This window comes from Zootoca vivipara, chromosome 1 (assembly GCF_965207765.1).
Source record: "Zootoca vivipara chromosome 1, rZooViv2.hap1.1, whole genome shotgun sequence".
NCBI classification, from domain to species: domain Eukaryota; kingdom Metazoa; phylum Chordata; class Lepidosauria; order Squamata; family Lacertidae; genus Zootoca; species Zootoca vivipara.
The window spans coordinates 22,559,422-22,579,632 of NC_142582.1; the positions used below are offsets into that span (position 1 = coordinate 22,559,422).

Below are 20,211 nucleotides of genomic sequence, written 5' to 3' on the forward strand. Positions count from 1 at the left end.
AAATAAATACAAACATAGTAAATCACGCCCTGCTGGCGAGCTTCCCAAGTGAATCTAGCCAACAACAGCTGTCAGAAATGGAACCAGATTGATTGTTAGGATAAACCTAGTACGGTAACACTAGTACGGTAACACTTAAGTGCTTAAGGAATTCTGGGATCAGGAGTGGTTTTTGAATAAGAACATTTTAAAAAGTGGAAAATTCTTAAGAACTTTACAAGCACAAATTACAGTCTTTCTAAATGCTTGGGATTATATATATATATATATATATATATCACCTACAAGTTTCTTTTGGAAAAAGCTCTCTTGTAACAAGAAACTGTTCTTTCCAGCATGTGCCAAGGTCCAGTAAGCCGCTCAAGCTGCAGCTGTCTTAGTAGTATTTCAAAGCACCTGAATCACACCAGCTCAATACAGCCCAGCAACTGGGAACAAACCCTCACACTCTTTTCCAGAGAGAGCTTCTGCACTTCAGAGTATTTCCAAGACTGAATCCACGCTGTCTGTTTGACTCAGAAATAAGAGAGTGTAGGAAGATTCTGGTGATCGACTGGGAAAAGCCTGACACTTCCACCACGCCATAGGATTAACGCATTTGCTTTTTGCTATCCTGGCCATAGAATAGGCCAGGGGTCAGCAAACTTTTTCAGCAGGGGGCCGGTCCACCGTCCCTCAGACCTTGTGGGGGGCCGATCTATTTTTTTTTTAATATGAATGAATTCCTATGCCCCACAAATAACCCAGAAATGCATTTTAAATAAAAGGACACATTCTACTTATATAAAAACACCAGGCAGGCCCCACAAATAACCCAGAGATGCATTTTAAATAAAAGGACACATTCTACTCATATAAAAACACCAGGCAGGCCCCACAAATAACCCAGAGATGCATTTTAAATAAAAGGACACATTCTATTCATGTAAAAACACCATGCAGGCCCCACAAATAACCCAGAGATGTATTTTAAATAAAAGGACACATTCTACTCATGTAAAAACATGCTGATTCCTGGACTGTCTGCGGGCCGGATTTAGAAGGCGATTGGGCCGCATCCGGCCCCCAGGTCTTAGTTTGAGGATCCCTGGAATAGGCTTTAGCTTTGCCTTGCAAATTTACAAGAAGGGCCTGCGACTAAATGTTGCAGCGCTTAATGCTTCTGTTTAGACTCCCAGCCAGCCAGTTCCATGCCTCTTTCCAGGACACTCAATTCCATTCCCAGAGCTATTTTTTATTTGTTATTGATACTGAAAGAGGCAAAATAAAAATAAAAATTCCAAAGTAAAGATTTAAGCCTCGGAGTGTATTTGGTTTTCTTCGAATGGCAGTGATTTTCTGTGGCACCTCTTGGTACGATTCATCTTATTCTTTGCATCGGATTGGCGCACAATGTCTCCGGCTTCCCGTCCCGGCAGGCATTTGCAAGAGAATGCTTCTGTGGGAGATAAGCTCGCTTGTGAAAAGGCAGCATTGAGCTGCCTTGAATTGGGAAGCATTTCTATGAACCTTTAAAGGCCTCCCAAAACGGAGGGCAAAAGCAGGGTACAAGTTACATCAATAAAAATCAAATAGGATCCACACGGAGCAGGAAGAGGGAGCACATGGGCTTTGCGTGCAGAAGCTCCCAGGTCCAGTCCCTGGTATCTCCAGTGGTTGACCTGGATCCGGCGGCCGGTGATGGAAAAGACCTTTGCATGTGACCCTGAAAAGCCACTGTCGTCAGGGTAGGCAACGCAGGGCTTACATGGGCAAAGAGCCCAGCCCGGTCAGCTCACTGTGGGATGGAACCTGCTGCCGTTTCATTGTGCTTTAAAAGGCTGTGGTTTTCAGACGTTTTGCCTCGAGGGAGCCATGTCCACATTCACTTGCCTGTGCATTGCGGAGGGTTCGGGGGGGGGGTGCACACCCAGTTCACACAAGGCCTGCATGCTGTCAGGGAGCCGACAGGGAGAGCAGGCCGTTCGCAGAACAGAGAAAGACAGCGACACGCCGGTCAACCCACAGTTAAGGAAGCAGAAGAGAGAACACGTGGAGACTCCTAAGGGTTGCTCATGTCTAGATGAAGCAGTTGCCTGGCCTCTCCCCCCTCCCCCTTTCACTCTCCAACCCTGTGTGTCAGGCCCCTCCCTCTGTCTACGGGGAGCCCCAAGGGACTTTCTCTGTTTCTGCCTGGCTCTCTGCTCTGTGCCATGCAATAGATGCCTTGTTCTGGGAAGGGAAGGGGCGTTTTCAGGCTTTCAGCAGAGAAGCTGTCGGGATGGCTCTGTGGTGGAGCTGTCAAGTCTGATAACTGTGGGCAGGGGCACCTTCCCATTTCATCCTCCTCCTCAGGCCCGTCTTAAGTGCCCCTGGCGCCGTGGTGCGACAGATCCCTCCGGCGCCCCGTTTCCCAGCACGGCGGGCGGGCACAGCTCGGCCGCCACAGGCGCTGCTGCGCGGCGGGCGGGCAGGCACTGTTAGGATTTCATAGTAGATTCTGTTCCACCTTAAACAGGAACAGGCTTGGAAGAGGATGTTGAATATGTCACATGATGTATACTTCCGTTTGTTGTACTATTGTAATGTTAGTTCTCTTGCTTTTGCTTACCGGGGGGGGGGGGGCTTGGTGGCCCAGGTCTTCTGCGGTTATGCTAACAGGCACAGCGTGGTTGCCGTGGGCGCGGCGGACCGGCCAGCAGGCGGGCGCAGCTCGCAGCGCCCCCCTGGCGGGCTGGCGCCATGGTGCCCTGCGCCACCCAGCCTGGCCGTAGACCCGGCCCTGCTCCTCCTCCTCCTCCTCACTGCCATCCTCCATCCCTTCCCAGCTTTCCCTTTCCTCTGGCCGGTTTCCCACCACCAGGGTCCAGGGTCCAAATCCTCTTCCTCTTCGCTTTCCCTGGGGGGCTCTTGTTCAGGCGGTTTCCACCACTCCTCATCCAGCCAGTCCTTGCACACATGCATCTTGAGAGTTCACCCCAGGGCACACGTCCCACAGCTGTGTATTACTGAGGGAGGGTAGGAATAGTGGGCAGCTGCTCTTTGTAAGGAGGTTTACCCTTGCTCCCCTTGAAGGACCCATGATAAGCTTTGAGAACCCAAGGGTGCCTCAGACTACAGTTGGGAAGGGCGAGGGAAAACCCTGCTTTTGGGGATCAGGGGCTATTGCATTTTGGATATTTCAAATACCTCAACTTTCCCCTGGTTCCACCACCACCACCACCACCACAGAAATCACAGTGCAGGTGATGTAAAGGACCCCTGGGCGGTTAAGTCCAGTCAAAGGCAACTATGGGATTGTGGTGCTCATCTCGCTTTCAGGCCGAGGGAGCCGGCGTTTGTCCACAGACGGCTTTCCGGGTCATGTGGCCAGCAGGACTAAACAGCTCCTGGTGCAATGGGACACCGTGACGGAAACCAAAGCGCACGGAAACGCCGTTTACCTTCCCGCCGGAGCAGTACCTATTTATCTACTTGCACTGGCATGCTTTCAAACTGCTAGGTTGGCAGGAGCTGGGACAGAACAACGGGAGCTCACCCCATCGCAGGGATTTGAACCGCCGACGTTCTGATCAGCAAGCCCAAGAGGCTCAGTGGTTTAGATCACAGCGCCACCCGCATCCTTTTTCACAGTGCAGTGGGGAAGAACACTATCGCCCTGATTCATCTGAAGACAGGTCTGGTATTAGGCAGATGTGTCAGGCTTCTGAAAAATGCCTTCTGCACCTGCCGGGTTAGAATACATGGATTTATCCCCCCCCCCCGCGTACACTTTCCCCCTCTAGGAACAACCCTTGTAATTTTAAGTGGCACTAATGGTAATGCAGTAGATGACTGTAAATAGTAACTTAGGAATTATTGCTCTTAGATGCTTGACTATTTAATTGATAGATGCCCTTGTTCTGACTCTTTGAGTGATTACCAGGTAGTCTGGCACATGGCTAGAGGCTGTAACCTTAATTGTGACTGATTAATTTGGCTGAAATATGTTGCTAAGTCAATTCAGCTGTTTCGATAAACTGATTGAATTGCATCCAGCTATTAGAGGTGTTTGAAGGAAAGGTAGCTGACAGATGATATAGGAGCATGAACCTCGGCATTAAGCTATAAAATAGCCATCAAGGAAACCTGTGCCAAAATTGAATTGTTCCACTGAAATTTGACTTCCAAGCCTAATGCTAATTAAACGATATGTGCTTAATGGATGTCAAAGAGTTCATTAGAGCACCGGATGGCCTGTGCATGGGTTTTAAATATTTCTACATTTCTCCAGCCTTTTCTTTTCTTTTGCATTATTGCTTCTGCTGTTTTGTTCTGTTCGCAAACTTAAGAAACGCGGGCAGAATAATTTAACCAAGCGACTTTGGAAATGCCTGTGAATTACTTAGGCATTGTGGCCTGTTGTCCCTTCTCCGTCTTAATTCTCCTTGAGTATATTTGAATCACCTCTGTTGTCAACGAAGCACAGTTTAAACAACAACTGTTGATTGCTCTGAAATACTACCAGATGTTGTGGTCTTAATATCGTTCGGGTCACAAAAGGATCACCCACGGCTGAATGTATGTGGGATAATAGGGTACAGCAAGGTGCCCCAGAAGTCATTTTGCAAGAGTTTTGTACTCTCTTTCCAGATTTCGAGCCTAGATTTCGAGTAGTGGTTCCCAACGTGGGGCACATGCCCCACAGGGGGCAATTTGAGAATGAGTTATTAGCAGTGATTATTATTTTTTTGCAACTGTCCGTTCGTTCTTTTATTTTTCTCTTTCATGGATGCCATGTTCTTTGGAAGCTTGTTTAGACCAAGTTAATGGCCTTTTAGGCTTCCTCCATGTGAATAGGAGTTCACTTTTTGAAAAATAAGAATTATATGTCATGGAGGGGATCAGGATTTTAGAGATGCTTAGATGGTGCATGGCCAAAAAAAAGGTTGGGAACCACTGATCTAGAGGTTGGGATGGCAAATCCATGAAAGGGGAGTCCAGTCGTCTTTTGCCCCGCCTCTAATAAACCTTGTTATGCCATTTCAACTCCTTTTGTTCCCATCTCCCTATCAACGTAGTTCTATTCCCAGATAGGTAAAGGTAAAGGGACCCCTGACCATTAGGTCCAGTCGTGACCGACTCTGGGGTTGCGCGCTCATCTCGCATTATTGGCCGAGGGAGCCGGCGTATAGCTTCCAGTTCATGTGGCCAGCATGACAAAGCCGCTTCTGGCAAACCAGAGCAGCACACGGAAACACCGTTTACCTTCCCGCTGTAGCGGTCCCTGTTTATCTACTTGCACTTTGACGTGCTTTCGAACTGCTAGGTTGGCAGGAGCTGGGACCAAGCAACGGGAGCTCACCCCGTCGCAGGGATTCGAACCGCCAACCTTCTGATCAACAAGCCCTAGGCTCTGTGGTTTAACCCACAGCGCCACCTGTGGGTTTCTCTAGATAGGTTCCCAGATAGGTTCCCAGATAGATAGGTTCCCAGATAGGTTTCTCTAAATGACTCCTGGAAATGACTTGGGCCTCTTCCTCCAGACATCTTTTTCATGACACCTTCATGGTGATTTATGCTCATGATCCTGCCTTCAGTACTATTTTTCCAGGCAGTTGGACTGCTTCATTTCCCTTCGAAACATATCTTGTAACTTGGTTTCTGCAGAAATCCCATAACTTTGCATACCGCAAATGTTCCGTTCCGTTCGTTCCGTTTTTTGTCCTGCTTTCATTGTGCTTTAACCCCTCCAATCAGCAACAGGTGGCATTGGGGGAGCTCAGTTGCTTAGAGCATGGCCCTGGTAATGCCAAGGTTGCAGGTTCAATCCCCACAAGGGACAGCTGCCTATTCCTGCATTGCAAGGGGCTGGACTAGATGATCCTCAGAGTGCCTTCCAATTCTATGATTCTGTGAAATCCGTCACTAATGCACTATGATTACATCAGGGCCACGAAACCTCTGCCCTGGAGGGCCAGTCAGATTTCATAACAGCGGAAGAGTTTATTTGGGAAGGAGGGACTGGTGTAAAAAATCTTGAACAGGGAGTTTCGTAAGACCGCCTTGATGCTTCCATATAAAAATTGTGATGAACATTACTTTAGAGGTCTTATTCTTAAAAAAAAAAAGGTTGCTTGGTGAAGTCTTTCACAAACTGTTTTGGAATCCGTGTTAAAAAGAAAGGATGCAGAACGGACATTTGGCCCTCTTATAATATAACTGTAGGAATGTAGATGTTCTTACAATGTTAACCTAAAAGTGTATTTGTTGCTTTGTCAGTAACTGTGCAGCCTCCTTTATAAAAAATAGTGGTTCCTCTGTCAAAATAGGCTTTTCAGGGGAGTGGGGGAGTTTAGCTTAACAGTGGTATCGTTGCTGCTACATTATTGTAATGCAGTGAGCACTTAAGCCTTAAAATAAGTATTGGGCGGATCCTTTAATAGCTGTCCATATCTATAAAACTGATCAACTATATAATACAGGCACTTGGGATCCAAAATGGCCTGCGGAACTATATTAGATTGTATAATACTGGTGCTTTCACTGTCAGATAATGTGATGGTCTGAGGAATGGCAGTTCCTGACCACCACTCTTCCAGCTCTTTGTTCTGGAGGTCAAGGGAAGCTTTTTCAGGAAGCAAGTGAACAAATTCAAGAAGCGTTTGTAGCATTTTAGGATCCGAGGGAAACTACTTGGAACTGACTGTAGGGCAAAACCGCAAGAACAGTGCAGGATCAAGCAAGAAAACATTCTTTTAATGTCTGCATTGGTTACCTCGGAGCAGGACTGGGCAATCCTTGGTCTGTTTGTGGACTCAGAACTCCCAGGGATGATGTTGAGTTGGAGTCCAGTAACAATTGGAGGACCACTGCCTCCCCATCGCTGCCTTGGAGCCCTAACTTACAGCCGAGAGCCATTCAAAGGGAGTATTTTTGCCGTTCAATTGTGTCTGGTTTGCACCTTTTGGCACAGGTTTAGGCAAGTTGAATTAAAAGCAAGTACTGCTGTGTTTCATGGAGTTTGCTCTCAGGCAGATGGGCATACGGTAGGATTGCAGTCTTGTTGGACCAGAGCAGAGAGACCTGGGTTGCAATCCCTTCTCAGCTTGGAAGCCTTGCTGGATATACCGTAGGCAAGTGACTCTCTCTCCCTTAGCCTAACCGGCTTCATAGGATTGTGCAGATAAGTTGGGATAAGCCCATGCACGCTGCCGCGAGCTCCTTGAAGAAAAGGTTGGATATAAATGGTGAGGGAGGGATGAATGGGTTTAAGTAGGCCTAACCCCTCCCTTTGTTGGATTGTAGTCCTTGCGTTTTAAGGCATTCCCTCTTCCTCCTCTCCCCCCCCCCCAGCTTTCTTTCACGAATGCCCCACGCACCGGAAAGAGCAGCAGACAAAAAGGCCACAGAGCTAAATATCATAAAAGACAAAGATGGGTTTTGTGTTTGAAAACATTGACAGAAGCACAGTTGACGCGCCCTTCCTTCGTTCATAGCACACTCATACAAAAGCTCCACACCGATGACAACAGAGGTCATTGACGAGGATTTAAGGATGAAATGAGTAATGACTGTCAGTGCCCAGGAACTATCCAGATCACTTTCTGTTTATCCCCCTCTCTCTGTTATTTCAACAGTGCTGGGCCTAAAGGCGATAACATTTACGAGTGGAGATCTACTATCCTCGGTCCCCCGGGTTCTGTGTATGAAGGTGGTGTCTTCTTTCTGGATATCACGTTTTCATCCGATTATCCATTTAAACCACCAAAGGTAAGCATTTGTGGCTCCCTGTATTTTTATATGCAGCTTCTCCATCCTTGAATGTATCTCCACTCTTCACATTTGTACCAGGGCTCATGAGACGCTTGCACATTTGACCATCGGGGAAAGAGAAGACTCCACAGCTCTGAAGTTTCAAGTGTAGCCCAGGATCTCAAATAAACCGGTGACCGTGCCAAGCTGTACAATAGGCAACCCAAGAATCCTCATTTAACTTCCACTCAGTGTGTTGCAGAACTTGCAACTCAGGGTTAGCAATCTCCTGAGGGGGGAAAATGAATTTTGTTAGCGTGCCAGTAGCTATTAATCTCCCTCCACCCCCCTTAGAAGATAGTTTAGGGAATGTTTATGGTTTTTATTCCATTCCCTCTCACACATGCAGGAAAACATTCCTAAATGGCTAATAATATCTTCTTAGTTCCCCCTCTCCTACCAGCCTTTGATCAGGTGTGTGCTAGAGTCCCTGGGAAACCTGTGTTTCCCAAACTTGAGTCTCCGGCTGTTTTGGGCTACAATTCCCATCATAGCTGACTGCTGGTCTTGCCAGCTAGGGATAATGGGAGCTGTCGTCCAAAAGCAGCCGGAGACCGAAGTTTAGGAAACACCGGTCTAAACCTCCGTGTTTCGGCTGCCTCAAACTGAAACTGAAAATTAACCATTGCAAAGAAACAGTTGATTTATTAGAGCGATGTGACTTAACTACATAAAGCAGGGGAATTCTGAGATGCAATGAAGTGTAACACTCAACTTGAAGTAAGCTAACTTTGTGCTCTTGTCCGGTCTCTGTGGCCATCATACGTAATGGCAAGCAAAGTTTATTAGCATAATAAACCATGCTGTACACACAGTCCGATTGCGTCTACTTCATTCTTTTCCTGACACATTCGTTTCCGAGCGAGCACAATTCAAAGTGTTGGTGCTGACCTTTAAAGCCCTAAATGGCCTTGGTCCACTATACCTAAAGGAGCGTCTCCACCTCCATCGTTCTGCCCGGACACTGAGGTCCAGTGCCGAGGGCCTTCTGGCGGTTCCCTTGTTGCGAGAAGCCAGGTTGCAGGGAAACAGGCAGAGGGCCTTCTCGGTAGTGGCGCCCGCCCTGTGGAACGCCCTCCCATCAGATGTCAAAGAGAATAACAGCTAGCAGATTTTTACAAGACATCTGAAGGCAGCCCTGTTTAGGGAGGCTTTTAATCTTTAATCGATTATTTTATTCTTCTGTTGGAAGCCGCCCAGAGTGGCTGGGGAAACCCAGCCAGATGGGCGGGGTATAAATAATAAATTGTTGTTGTTGTTGTACACAGGCAGGTAAGTAAAGCAGGAAGGGGACAGCTTAGTGTTAGGTCTGTCTGAACTCTGGGATTATGGTTTGCTTCACTTCAACAAGATATGATCAGTAAGTCAACACCAGGCCATGGCTTAGGGCAGGCAAGCAATAGTGGTTTGTTAGGGCAAAACAAACCGCAATGCTGGGTTCGTCTGTAGCATTAAATTATATCCTTTCTGGTTTGTTTCCCCACTCTCTCCAGGGGAGGACCGATCAGGCTGTATGTTCAAGTGTGGTTTATTAAACCAAGAGCCTCGGCCTCATGTGAGAATGGAGTCAAACTCTTGGTTTAGCAAGCTAAAGTGCAGCTTCAGCAACCGAAGTTAGTAGAGTGACCGTACCTCTCAACTGCACTGATTCAATCGGGACATCCTGTTTTGGGGGGCTGTTTTGCCACAGCCCCAAAAGTTGCGGGGTGTGATCTCGCATGTGTGACGCACATCCTGGTTTTCTGCAGTGACCCGTTGGAGGTTATGAAGTGACTTGGGTCAATCATCATTGTTTTCTGCATAAGCAACATTGTAACATAACTTGATCTAATTAGAGAGATTTTGATAAGTGCCCATAAACGTATAAGGACTGTGTTGAAAGCCAGTTCTTACCTTTAGGCAGTTTAACTTAAAACTGAAAGTAACTCTAACCTGCTGCAATCTTGACCACAATTTGTTGGCACTTAGCTGGCATTCATGTGACCTGAACAGAAAAGTACCAGTGTGAATAGACTTGAAAGTACCCACGAATTAGGAAAACCCAAACGAAGCAATTAGAAACTGACAGGTTGAGGACAATATGATATTTTCTGAAATCTTGTATAGTCCCTTACGTCCCACTGATCCCAGTAGTATTCAAGGGTTTATGACATGTATGCTGAATTGTAAAGTTGTTTATTAATCTCAAACAATGTGCTTTTGATTACGGAGAACTGCTTGACTTCCACCCATATTTCTGGTAACTGTTGTCAAAATCTGTCATCATTGTTTTGCTTCTGCAATAAGGCGGGTTAAATCACTTGGAAGAGCAAGGTCTAACGAATGGGACCTTCTATTTCAAGAACTACATCTTGATATTAATTATCTAAAAAGAAAAAAGAAAAGATAGAAATTGAAAAGGAATACTGGTCTTAATGCTGTTCTACCAAGTGAAAATTAGGGCCAAACTACATATAATAATGCTTGAATAGCTCTAGACTTAAGTACAGTGGTATCTTGGGTTACAGATGCTTCAGGTTACAGACTCCACTAACCCAGAAATAGTACCTCAGGTTAAGAACTTTGCTTCAGGATGAGAACAGAAATCGCGTGGCAGCAGCGGGAGGCCCCATTAGCTAAAGTGGTAGCGGTACCTCAGGTTAAGAACAGTTTCAAGTTAAGAATGGACCTCCGGAACAAATTAAGTTCTTAACCACTGTATACCATACTTTTTGAGAAATGGCTATTGCCTGTTCCAAGTTGGAAACCCAGCTTAGGTGCAGGGAGGGAGCAGGGGACCCAATATGGATCATGCCCCCCCCCCGAAGATACTTGTCCCCTCCCCCAACCCTGCACATAAGGGCAGAACTACAAGACTAAAGTTGTGTGTATTCAAGTCTTCGGTTTTGGAATCAATTATCATTTGCAAAATGATGTTTATGCTAGTGATTTGTTTGTCTAACCCTGTTTCTTTAGGGGGGCTGGGAATATGGAAAACATAGCACACAAAATTGCCCCAAGTGTAATTTCATGTACTCACTCATATCGTATATATATATGTCAGCATAAATGTTTGTTTAAAAAATTGCAGCTGTGTAGCAGATGTTTGATGAAGAAGATTTAGAAATCTGCTGCTGTACAAATAAGGCAAAATGTTAGGTTTGTGGAGTTAGTTAATCTGCTGAAGATAATGCCGTAGAAATCAAGGGGCCGAGATCCCAACTCCTCATCTCTGCTCCCCCTGCTGCCTTGTGCCTCGTCTAACAAATTATATATTCTGGCTGAGATCCAAAGAGCTATTTTTGACATACCCAAGAGACTGGGTATCCCCAGTGGGCTATTTGATTTAAAAACAAAACAAAAAACACTCCACGCATAAGCTTGCTTTTGAAAGTTCCCAGGTAGTTTGCCATGCAACATGGAGTGCTACTGGGGGTTTTTTGTGGGGGGGGGAACGGGAACCCAAACCCAAAGGCCCCTTTTGATGTGACACTGCCATCATTTCTTGCTTGTGAACTTCCAAAAAATGAGGAAACAGGATGGTAAATTAGAGAGGTCTTTGGTCTGATCCTGCAGAGGGTAGCCTGTGTGTGGAACTAATTGTGCATTCATCTGGATCATGTATAGTAGCTCTTTTCTCTGTCCATCTGTCCCCACGTGGGCTAGCAAAGGGAGGAAATGAATTCTGTCCTCGCAGTTCTGCAAAAGCCAAAGAGCCTAGTCTTGAATTTGGAACAGAACAAAGTTGCTCAGAGTTATGCATAGATAGATAGATAGATAGATAGATAGATAGATAGATAGATAGATAGATAGATACACACACACACACAGCACCGCCCTCTGCAAAAAGAAAAAGGGGAAACTGTAGAATAGTGGGTAAGAAGGATGAAGACACAGCTCTTAAAACAACCAGCTCTTTATTCTAGCTCTCAGTCAAGACTCAACAGCAGCTTAGCCGACTGGCTTATATAGTACTCAGTAACTTGCAACAGTAACAAACTTCCCCTAGCTACCCAATCTGTGAACAGCACTCTCAATCCTTCATTTGCATGTAGTGGACCTGAGTGAGAACTGCAGCCACAGTGGGCAGGGTAAGAACTGCAGCCACGTTGGCCAGAAGGAGTACTGCAGTTAACTTTATACATAACACCCATTGTGGACCTGAGTGAGAACTGCAGCCACAGTGGGCAGGGTAAGAACTGCAGCCACGTCGGCCAGAAAGAGTACTGCAGTTAACTTAATACATAACAGAAACCATTGAAAGGATTGCTGTTTCGGTTTGTTTGTTTCCTCCAGCGTGCGGTGCCATTAAGAGTTTGGTTTACCCTTTGTGCCATAAAGTATTCCTTCTGTAACTAATGCATTTCAACTCTGCGCTGGGTTTGTACAGAATGTTAAAGGCAATTAAAGCAGAATGATGACACAAATTAGAGCGTGGTGTGCCTCACACATAATGATGCCGTCTAATGGGAAAACATAAGTGTTTTTCAAGTCCTTTGAAGATGAGCAGCTGCTCCCTGTTCCATGAAAGTCTCCCATGGGAATGTTAATGCTGGACAGTTTTAGACTATCCAAGTTCAGTCGAATGGACCCTATGCACATACAAACCTGTGTGTGTGTGTGTGTGTGGAGAGAGAGAGAGAGAGAGAGAGAGAGAGAGAGAGAGAGAGAGAGAGAGAGAGAGAGAGATCCTGTTCCAAAGTATTGTGAACAGGATTATGTTCATTTCATTTCTAGATCACTCTAGGGAAACTTGGAAAATATCTCGTCGTCCTCCAGAGCCCATGACAAGCCTCTATGTTGGCCTAATTCATAGACTATTATGGTTGGGGGCCGTGTATTCCTTCCTCGCTCCTCTGCTCTCCATTCAAGTTGGTTCCCACCACTGCATATACTGTGGTTGTGAATCCCACAGTTTAACCATGTACTGCATGAAGCTCAGTCAGTAGAGCGTGAGACTCTTAATCTCAGGGTAGTGGGTCTGAGTCCCACGTTGGGCAAAATAGTCCTGCGTTTCAGGAGGTTGGACTAGATGACTCTCAGGAACCCTTCCAACACTACAGTCCTATGATTCTACCTTTGTCCGCCCTGAATCCTCTGGAGAGCTTGTCACTGGACACTTGAGGTCCAGCTCTGAGGACCTTCTAGCAGTCCCCTCACTGCGAGAAGTGAGATTGCAGGGAACGAGGCAGAGGGCCTTCTCGGTAGTGGTGCCGGCCCTGTGGACTGCCCTCGCATCAGATTTCAAGGAAGTAAACGACTGAAAATTTGACTTTTAGAAGATATCCGAAGGCAGCCCTGTATTGGGAAATTTTTTAAGTCTGATGTTCTACAATTTTTTATATATGCTGTAAGCTACCCAGAGAGGCTGGGGAAACCCAGCCAGATGGGTGGGGTACAAATAATAATTAAAAAATTGTTATTATTACAGTGGTACCTCAGAAGTTGAACGGAATCTGTTCCGGACGTCCGTTCGACTTCCAAAACGTTCGGAAACCAAGGTGTGGCTTCCGATTGGCTGCAGGAAGCTCCTGCAGCCAATCGGAAGATCCGGAACCCGCACCAGATGTTTGGGTTCCAAAGAACGTTTGCAAACCGGAACACTCACTTCTGGGTTTGCAGCATCCGGGAGCCAAACCGTTCAACTCGCGAGGCGTTCATGAACCAAGGTACGACTGTATTGTCTTCAGCTATTTTCTAGCCACCCTGAACAATTTCCTTAAATTTTCCCTAACAATTTAAATGGGCTGGCTTAGTTGCCCACAGGCTCCTTAACCCATTTCCGCCCAAACCCCAGACTCCTCTGCAGCGATCAAACAGCAAATTTATATAACTTTATCTCTCTCTCTCTCTCTCTCTGATGTTTTGGCCTTAACATGCACTGAAATGGAACAGAGCAAGTCATCTGAGCTTTGTCTATCTCCCAGGCATCGAAGGACAATACAAAATAAATTTCCCTATGTTGTGGCGGTGATGGTTTCAAAGTGGGGTTTCAAAAGGCTGTAGGCCTGCCAGGGAGGGGAGGGGGAACTGCAATAAAGCTTTTAACATTGAGATCTACATGGCAAACATGAGTCAAGACAGCTGCTTGAAAAGTGGCGGTGGCGCAGGGAACCACTTTTCAGACGAACCTTACAGAATGAGCAGCAGCAGCAGCAGCAAAAAATGAAATGAAATGAAAGGTCTCTATAGAGAAAAATTACCCCACAGAGGGTGAATAATTCAAGGCTGGTTTCAAAAAGCTGGCAACAAGCTGTGCATGAAGAGCATGTAATGATTCTCTCTCTCTCTCTCTCTCTCTCTCTCTCTCTCTCTCTCTCTCTCTCTCTCTCTCTCCCACCTGCAATTCAACCCCCCCCCCTTCTACCTCTAGGTTACGTTTCGCACTAGGATCTATCACTGCAACATCAACAGTCAAGGAGTCATCTGTCTGGATATTCTGAAAGACAACTGGAGCCCTGCTTTAACTATTTCAAAGGTCTTGCTGTCTATTTGTTCTCTCTTGACAGACTGCAATCCTGGTAAGGCGATGATTTGTTTGTTTGTTTGTTTGTTTGTTTATTAAAAGGACGGGAATTACTAATTGGGTAGTAAGCAGAGTCAAAACAATTCCTACCCTTAGCTGTAAAAAAAAGGTAAAGAAAACATTGTTCAAAGTACATTGACTGTGTAAACAATTACATAAACGTGGGATCAGACTGGGATAAGATAAATTCAGGTTGAAAAGGCGGGTTGTTTTCCTTTTACATAGGGCAGCCTGGAAACGGATCCTCTTTGTTCAGGTTGTGTTTAAACCTCTGAATCCCTGGACTTTGAAGTAGAATTGGCCACAGATTCAGACTTTGCATTCAGTTTAATGGCACAATGCACCTCCCAGTTTGCTCAAGATTAAATCATAAAATTTGCCAAGCCCTTGAGATACCTTCCCATGTACAAAGTTCTAGGTTAGTCTAGCTCTAACTTACTTTAAAAAGGTGGAGTGAGAAAGACTGCTATAGATGATTGCCAACCTTTTTGGACCAGTGGGCACATTTTGAATGTTGAGAGAGTCCTGGGGGCACCATTCACAAAATCGCAGTTTGAAATGTTCAGGGGAAGGAGAGAGTTTTGAGAGAGAAAAGGAAGACATTGTTGGAGAACCAAACCACACACCAAAAATTTTTTTTGTTGCTTCTTGTCCAGAAGGGTCTGCATTCTCCTTCTGGCTGATGTTTATGTCAAGCACCTTGTCTTTTGTTTTTTGTTTTTTAAATCATCTTTATTCATTTTCGCATAAAGAAAAAACCATACAAAAATACAAAAAGTAAGAAAAACAACAACAACATGAGAAAAAACAAAACAAAACAAGCACACAGTGAAAAAAGCAAAAAAAAATATTATCTAATAGTCTTATATCAACATCATATCAATGATGTTGTCTTTTGAACAATGCATGGTTGAGGAGGTCCTGCCCCGCAGCTTAGGTTGGAAACAAGTGTGGCGGAATGAACTTTTGTGATGCTGATGTGTCTCTGATCTTGACGTGCTGTCTCTCTCCCTCTCCTCCCATTTCTTCTCCGGTCTCTCTCCCCACACACCCAACTCTTGCAGCTGATCCTCTGGTAGGAAGCATAGCTACTCAGTACCTGACCAACAGAGCCGAGCATGACAGGATAGCCAGGCAGTGGACCAAGAGATACGCAACATAAGCCACACCCTGACTGCTTGGTGTGCGGCGCCAAGGTGCACGGAGGCAGCCCCTGCAGTGTGTGCAACCGATCTTTATAGCCTTTACAATACGGACTTCTGTGTATATGTTATACTGATTCTACTCTCTGCTTTTATCCTTTCGAAGACGGGGATATCGCTTTCCCTCGACCCTTAACCCCTCCCCTCCCCAACCACGATGAAAAAAAGAAAGAAAGAAAACAGAAAGGAAAAGGTAAACGCTATCCAGAGTAGAACTTTGTAGCTGTAGATTAGTTATGTTTAAAACGCCTACTTGCAAGTCTTGCTTCTTTGGGATATCAAAATGTATTTTGTGATGTAACTAAGGATACCGTTCCTGAAGTCAACCAAATATTATAGTGCATTTTAGCCTAATTCATTATCTGTATGAAGTTATTAAAGGTAGCTGTAGATTACTAGGAAATTACGTCATTTGTATTAAGCCCAGATCTATTTCCGATATGTGGTACATGCTGTTGTGAAAACTGTTTTGAACTTCTACCTTCGTCGGTTTGTAATGAAAGGGTTCGCCCTCCCCTCTTTTTTTCCTCTTTTCCTTTCATCCCCTTCCCCTCCCATCGCCACCACCTTGTAGCTCAGAAGAGAGCATCCACTGTATCATCTCAAACACAAATAAACATGCTTCCCCCCCCCCCAAGGAATAGTTTCTTTGTTTTCGTATTTGAAGCTAAAAATCTAAAGCATACTACAGCAGGTTAGAATGTAGGGCTGTTTAGAGACAGATGCCCATCCTGCCCCCCCCCCCAGAAGCAGAAAGCCAGCATGAGGGAAAAAGGGGGAAAAAACCTGAGCACGAGGTCTATTGCTCTTGTCTAGACTTGTAGTTTCCCTCTGCCTGCTGCTCCTGAGGGACAAACTTCATGCTGAACCTTCTGCTATTCTAGTTCTCTGCATATTAAGTCTTAAGCACCAGCAATATCTTAGGCCTGGGAGAATGGATAGATCCCATCAGCATCCCACAACCACCTGGAGCCATCATAAGTCACTCCCCCACCCCACCCCCGAGGATCTTCCGTTTATTTATTTTGTATTGTTCTTTTTTTACTTGCCAGTAGCCATGAAAGGTAAATGCATCAAAAATCAGAGATGCAAGTATTTGAAATAAATGAATGGTAAGCAGCAAGAGGGGCAAAGTGGGGTGGGGTCAGAATTATGGCATGTTAAAAGGTGGAATAGGACCCAGGTGGCGCTGTGGGTTAAACCACTGAGCCTAGGGCTTGCTGATCAGAAGGTCAGCGGTTCGAATCCCTGCGACGGGGTGAGCTCCCGTTGCTTGGTCCCAGCTCCTGCCAACCTAGCAGTTCGAAAGCACGTCAAAATGCAAGTAGATAAATAGGAACCGCTACAGTGGGAAGGTAAACGGCGTTTCCATGTGCTGCTCTGGTTTGGCAGAAGCAGCTTTGTCTTTCTGGCCACATGACCAGGAAGCTGTACGCCGGCTCCCTCGGCCAATAATGCGAGATGAGCACGCAACCCCAGAGTCGGTCACAACTGGACCTAATGGTCAGGGGTCCCTTTACCTTTTTAAAAGGTGGAATAACCCTTTCCTCTCCTGCCACAGTCCTGGTGAAAATCCATATGCACAAACACACACACACACCCCTCTCTAAGCTGCTATCAGCCCCGGGATAGAAGCTCCCCACAGACTTAGAGCTTTGACAGCGCCATTGCCAAGGGAGGGAAAGGTTAAATCACCTCTCTCCATGGTCCTGATTGAAATCCTCCCCCTCCTATTGTGCCTGCTTTCACCATTTTAATAACATGCATGCAAGTGCAAATTACAGGCCTACTTCTTTGGTTTGGCCCTCCATTGTATTTAAAGGACGGACAGACCTGCTGAGGAGCAATGGATGCTTAATATATGGCGATGCCCGTGCAAATGGGTTTGCTGCGGTGGATGGATGCAGACGGCTACTGTGTGCTCACGTAAGCACCTGGTATTGCCTGGGCAAATGTCTAGGAGACTCTTAGCCACAGTTCTTCCCTGGATCAGAAGTTAGAAAGCCATACGATTCTTCTCTCCCCTTGGTCAAACAAATATGTGCAACAGGTTTATCAAGCGGCCACATGCATTCCATATTTTATGAATGGGTTATATTGGTAAATGATCATCTGCAGTCATCCTTTATTGATAGGGCCAATGGCGGGGTACAAATGTTGGTTGGGGGAGGGCAGTTGTGTGCCTTGCTTCTTCATAGCAAATCCTCGAGCATGTGGTTTCCTTGTGGTTTTGTTTTGTTTTTTACAGTTCGTTCTTTCCCTCCCCTCCCTCTTAATTTACCATAAACGAGCTAGCTTTTGCAAGTCAAAATGGAAAGGTTTTCAAATTGGTGGGCTTAATTCCCTGCCCCCCACCCCACCCTCCATACAAGGCGCTATGGATTTTGCTGAGATTATAACTTGTATCAGATTGCAGGCAGTTCTGTGGTTTAGAGGGAGGTGTAAAATTGCAGTTTATCTAAGCATGTTAAACTGTCTTCCAAAGCAGCTTGGCTGCATGCTGTGTATACCCGCTTCTCTCAAAGCGGAATGAACGGTGGGCTATTAAATCGGAAACTAGAACATTAATATTAATAATAACAATAGTGGAGGCAAAATGCACTTTTGTAAGTGAAACATAGGTTCTAATTAACTAGTCGTTCTGAGTACAACCCAACAGGACGGTCTCCTGCACAAGCCCCAGTGAAATTAATGGAATCTCTCCAAAATGGTGTTTTTGCACAATTTCTACTCGGGAGATTGCTCAGGAGAATCTCCCAGTAGAAGGTACCCTTTGCAACTAAGGCCTGATTCATACATGACTTTGCAACTTGATTTTCTACCCCCAATCTGCTCTGTTCCTTCCATGTTAAGCAGTATATGCTGTGGATGTTTAGATCAGCTTGGATTACAAGTATTTCCTGTGTCACAGTCCATCCTCTTCGTTAGGGTGACTGGCACTCATAATCACAGAACTGTAGAGCTGGAAGGTACCCCGAGGATCATCTAGTCCAACCCCCTACAATGCAGGAATATGCAGCTGTCCCATATGGGGATCGAACCTGCAACCTTGGCATTATCAGTACAATGCACTGAGCTATCCAACTGAAAATGATCCATGCAATAAAAGTATCTACATTTTACCTAACACAAGCCATAAACTCAGCAGAACAATGTATGAATCGAGCCTTAGACACAGACATGAATTCTTGCAACTTGTTCGGTGGGGATTACTTTCTCTTCCTTGTGTTCTCTGTGGTGGTGACATGCTTCCAGTTGATATCCCTCTACGGGTGGAAAGACTCAATGATCCAGCAGGACCTTCTGTCAGCTGGGCAGATATCAAAGAGCTCTTGGGCAATTGGTGACCTCCCCTACAGTCCAGCCTCCCAAAATCCACGCTGGAGGCTTGGAGTACCCTTTAGATCATCAAGTGAAATCCCTGAAGTTGGAATGGACCCCAAGGATCATCTAGTCAAGGGTTTCCCAAATTTGGATCTCCAGCTGTTTTTGAACTACAGTTCCCATCATCCCTCACCACTGGTCCTGCTAGCTAGGGTTGGTGGGAGTTGTTGTCCAAAACCAGCTGGAGACTTAAGGTTGGGGAACCCTGATCTAGTCCAACTCCCTACCTACCGTGCAGGAATCTTTTGCCCAACGTGGGGCTTGAACCCACAAGCCTGAGATTCAGAGTCTCGCGCTCTTCCGAATGAGCTATCCCAGCAGTTCCAGTCATATGAGCCCCAGACTTCAGTCTGCAGCATTAAAAACCTCAGCGAAATCTAGGCCTACATCTCATTTTGTAAGGGGAGCACATTATATAGGGTGTGATCTGTAGGGTGCATCTGCTAGGCAACCTTCATCTATTTCAGTGGGCCGCGGAAGGTCCCACTAAAATGAGTGGAGTTTACACTGCATGTATGCTTTGTAGATTTGCACAATAACTTAAGAGAACTAAGGCCCTACAACTTCCAGGCATCGTTTTGCTGGTTCCCGTATGCCGGGAAAAAGGCACCCATACTTTGCCCATGGATTTACAATGAGCCGCAAATTGTATATTTCACATATTAAATATGTGGCCTACAAAGCTTTCAAATATTTATGTCGCAAAATATGAAGTATAATTAAAAATCTTGTTCTTGCTTTTAATGTACTTTGTTCATTTTACACCTCAGATTTCAGAAGCCTTCGAAGTGAGATGCTTCCTCACTATTGCCTGTTGTCCTCTTTACCAAACATTTGATTATTGAGTCTGAATTCCCTTTCTGTCATCAGTTTGTCACAACCCTGTTCTTTTTCATGTAGGTTTTGTTTTGTCTGTAAATTTTATATTTACTGAAGTAAGAGGTTGGGTTTTTTTGTGTAAACATTTAAACTTTAAAATAATAATAATAATTTTGTTTCTGAACTTTTCTCTGCTTACACCAAGTGGTAGAAAGAAATTTGTATTGTTAAATAAATCAATTAGTTGTTAAATGAGAATGCGTGTCTGCTTTTTGTGTGGTGTGTGTGTGTGTGTGTGTGTGTGTGTGTGACTGTGTGACTTCACTGTGGGAGGAACCTGCACCCAGTTTGTTCCAAAGCAAAGTTCAGACATTAGCTGTTCTGTCATCAGGGTGACAGGAAGTGAGGTAACAGCCATGACTCTCCTTGGCCTGGAAAACACATAACTTTCTGTTAATGGGATAATGCAAAGAGAGTCACAATAGCGCTACTCTGGTGTTCAGCCAAACGTATGAGGACACAAACCGA

General features: G+C 45.4%; 1 protein-coding gene across 4 annotated transcripts in view; it reads left to right on the forward strand.

The window, feature by feature from the left end:
- Positions 1–19,941, forward strand: part of UBE2E3 (ubiquitin conjugating enzyme E2 E3) — a 98,237-nt gene extending 78,296 nt beyond the window's left edge. For all 4 annotated transcript variants that reach the window (XM_035133777.3, XM_035133791.3, XM_035133783.3 and 1 more), the window contains exons 4-6: positions 7,599–7,731; positions 14,126–14,273; positions 15,343–19,941. In XM_035133777.3, the coding sequence (XP_034989668.1) occupies positions 7,599–7,731; positions 14,126–14,273; positions 15,343–15,440 (379 nt within the window). In that variant the 3' untranslated portion in view covers positions 15,441–19,941. The remainder of the gene's footprint in view (positions 1–7,598; positions 7,732–14,125; positions 14,274–15,342) is intronic.
- Positions 19,942–20,211: the final 270 nt, after the last annotated feature.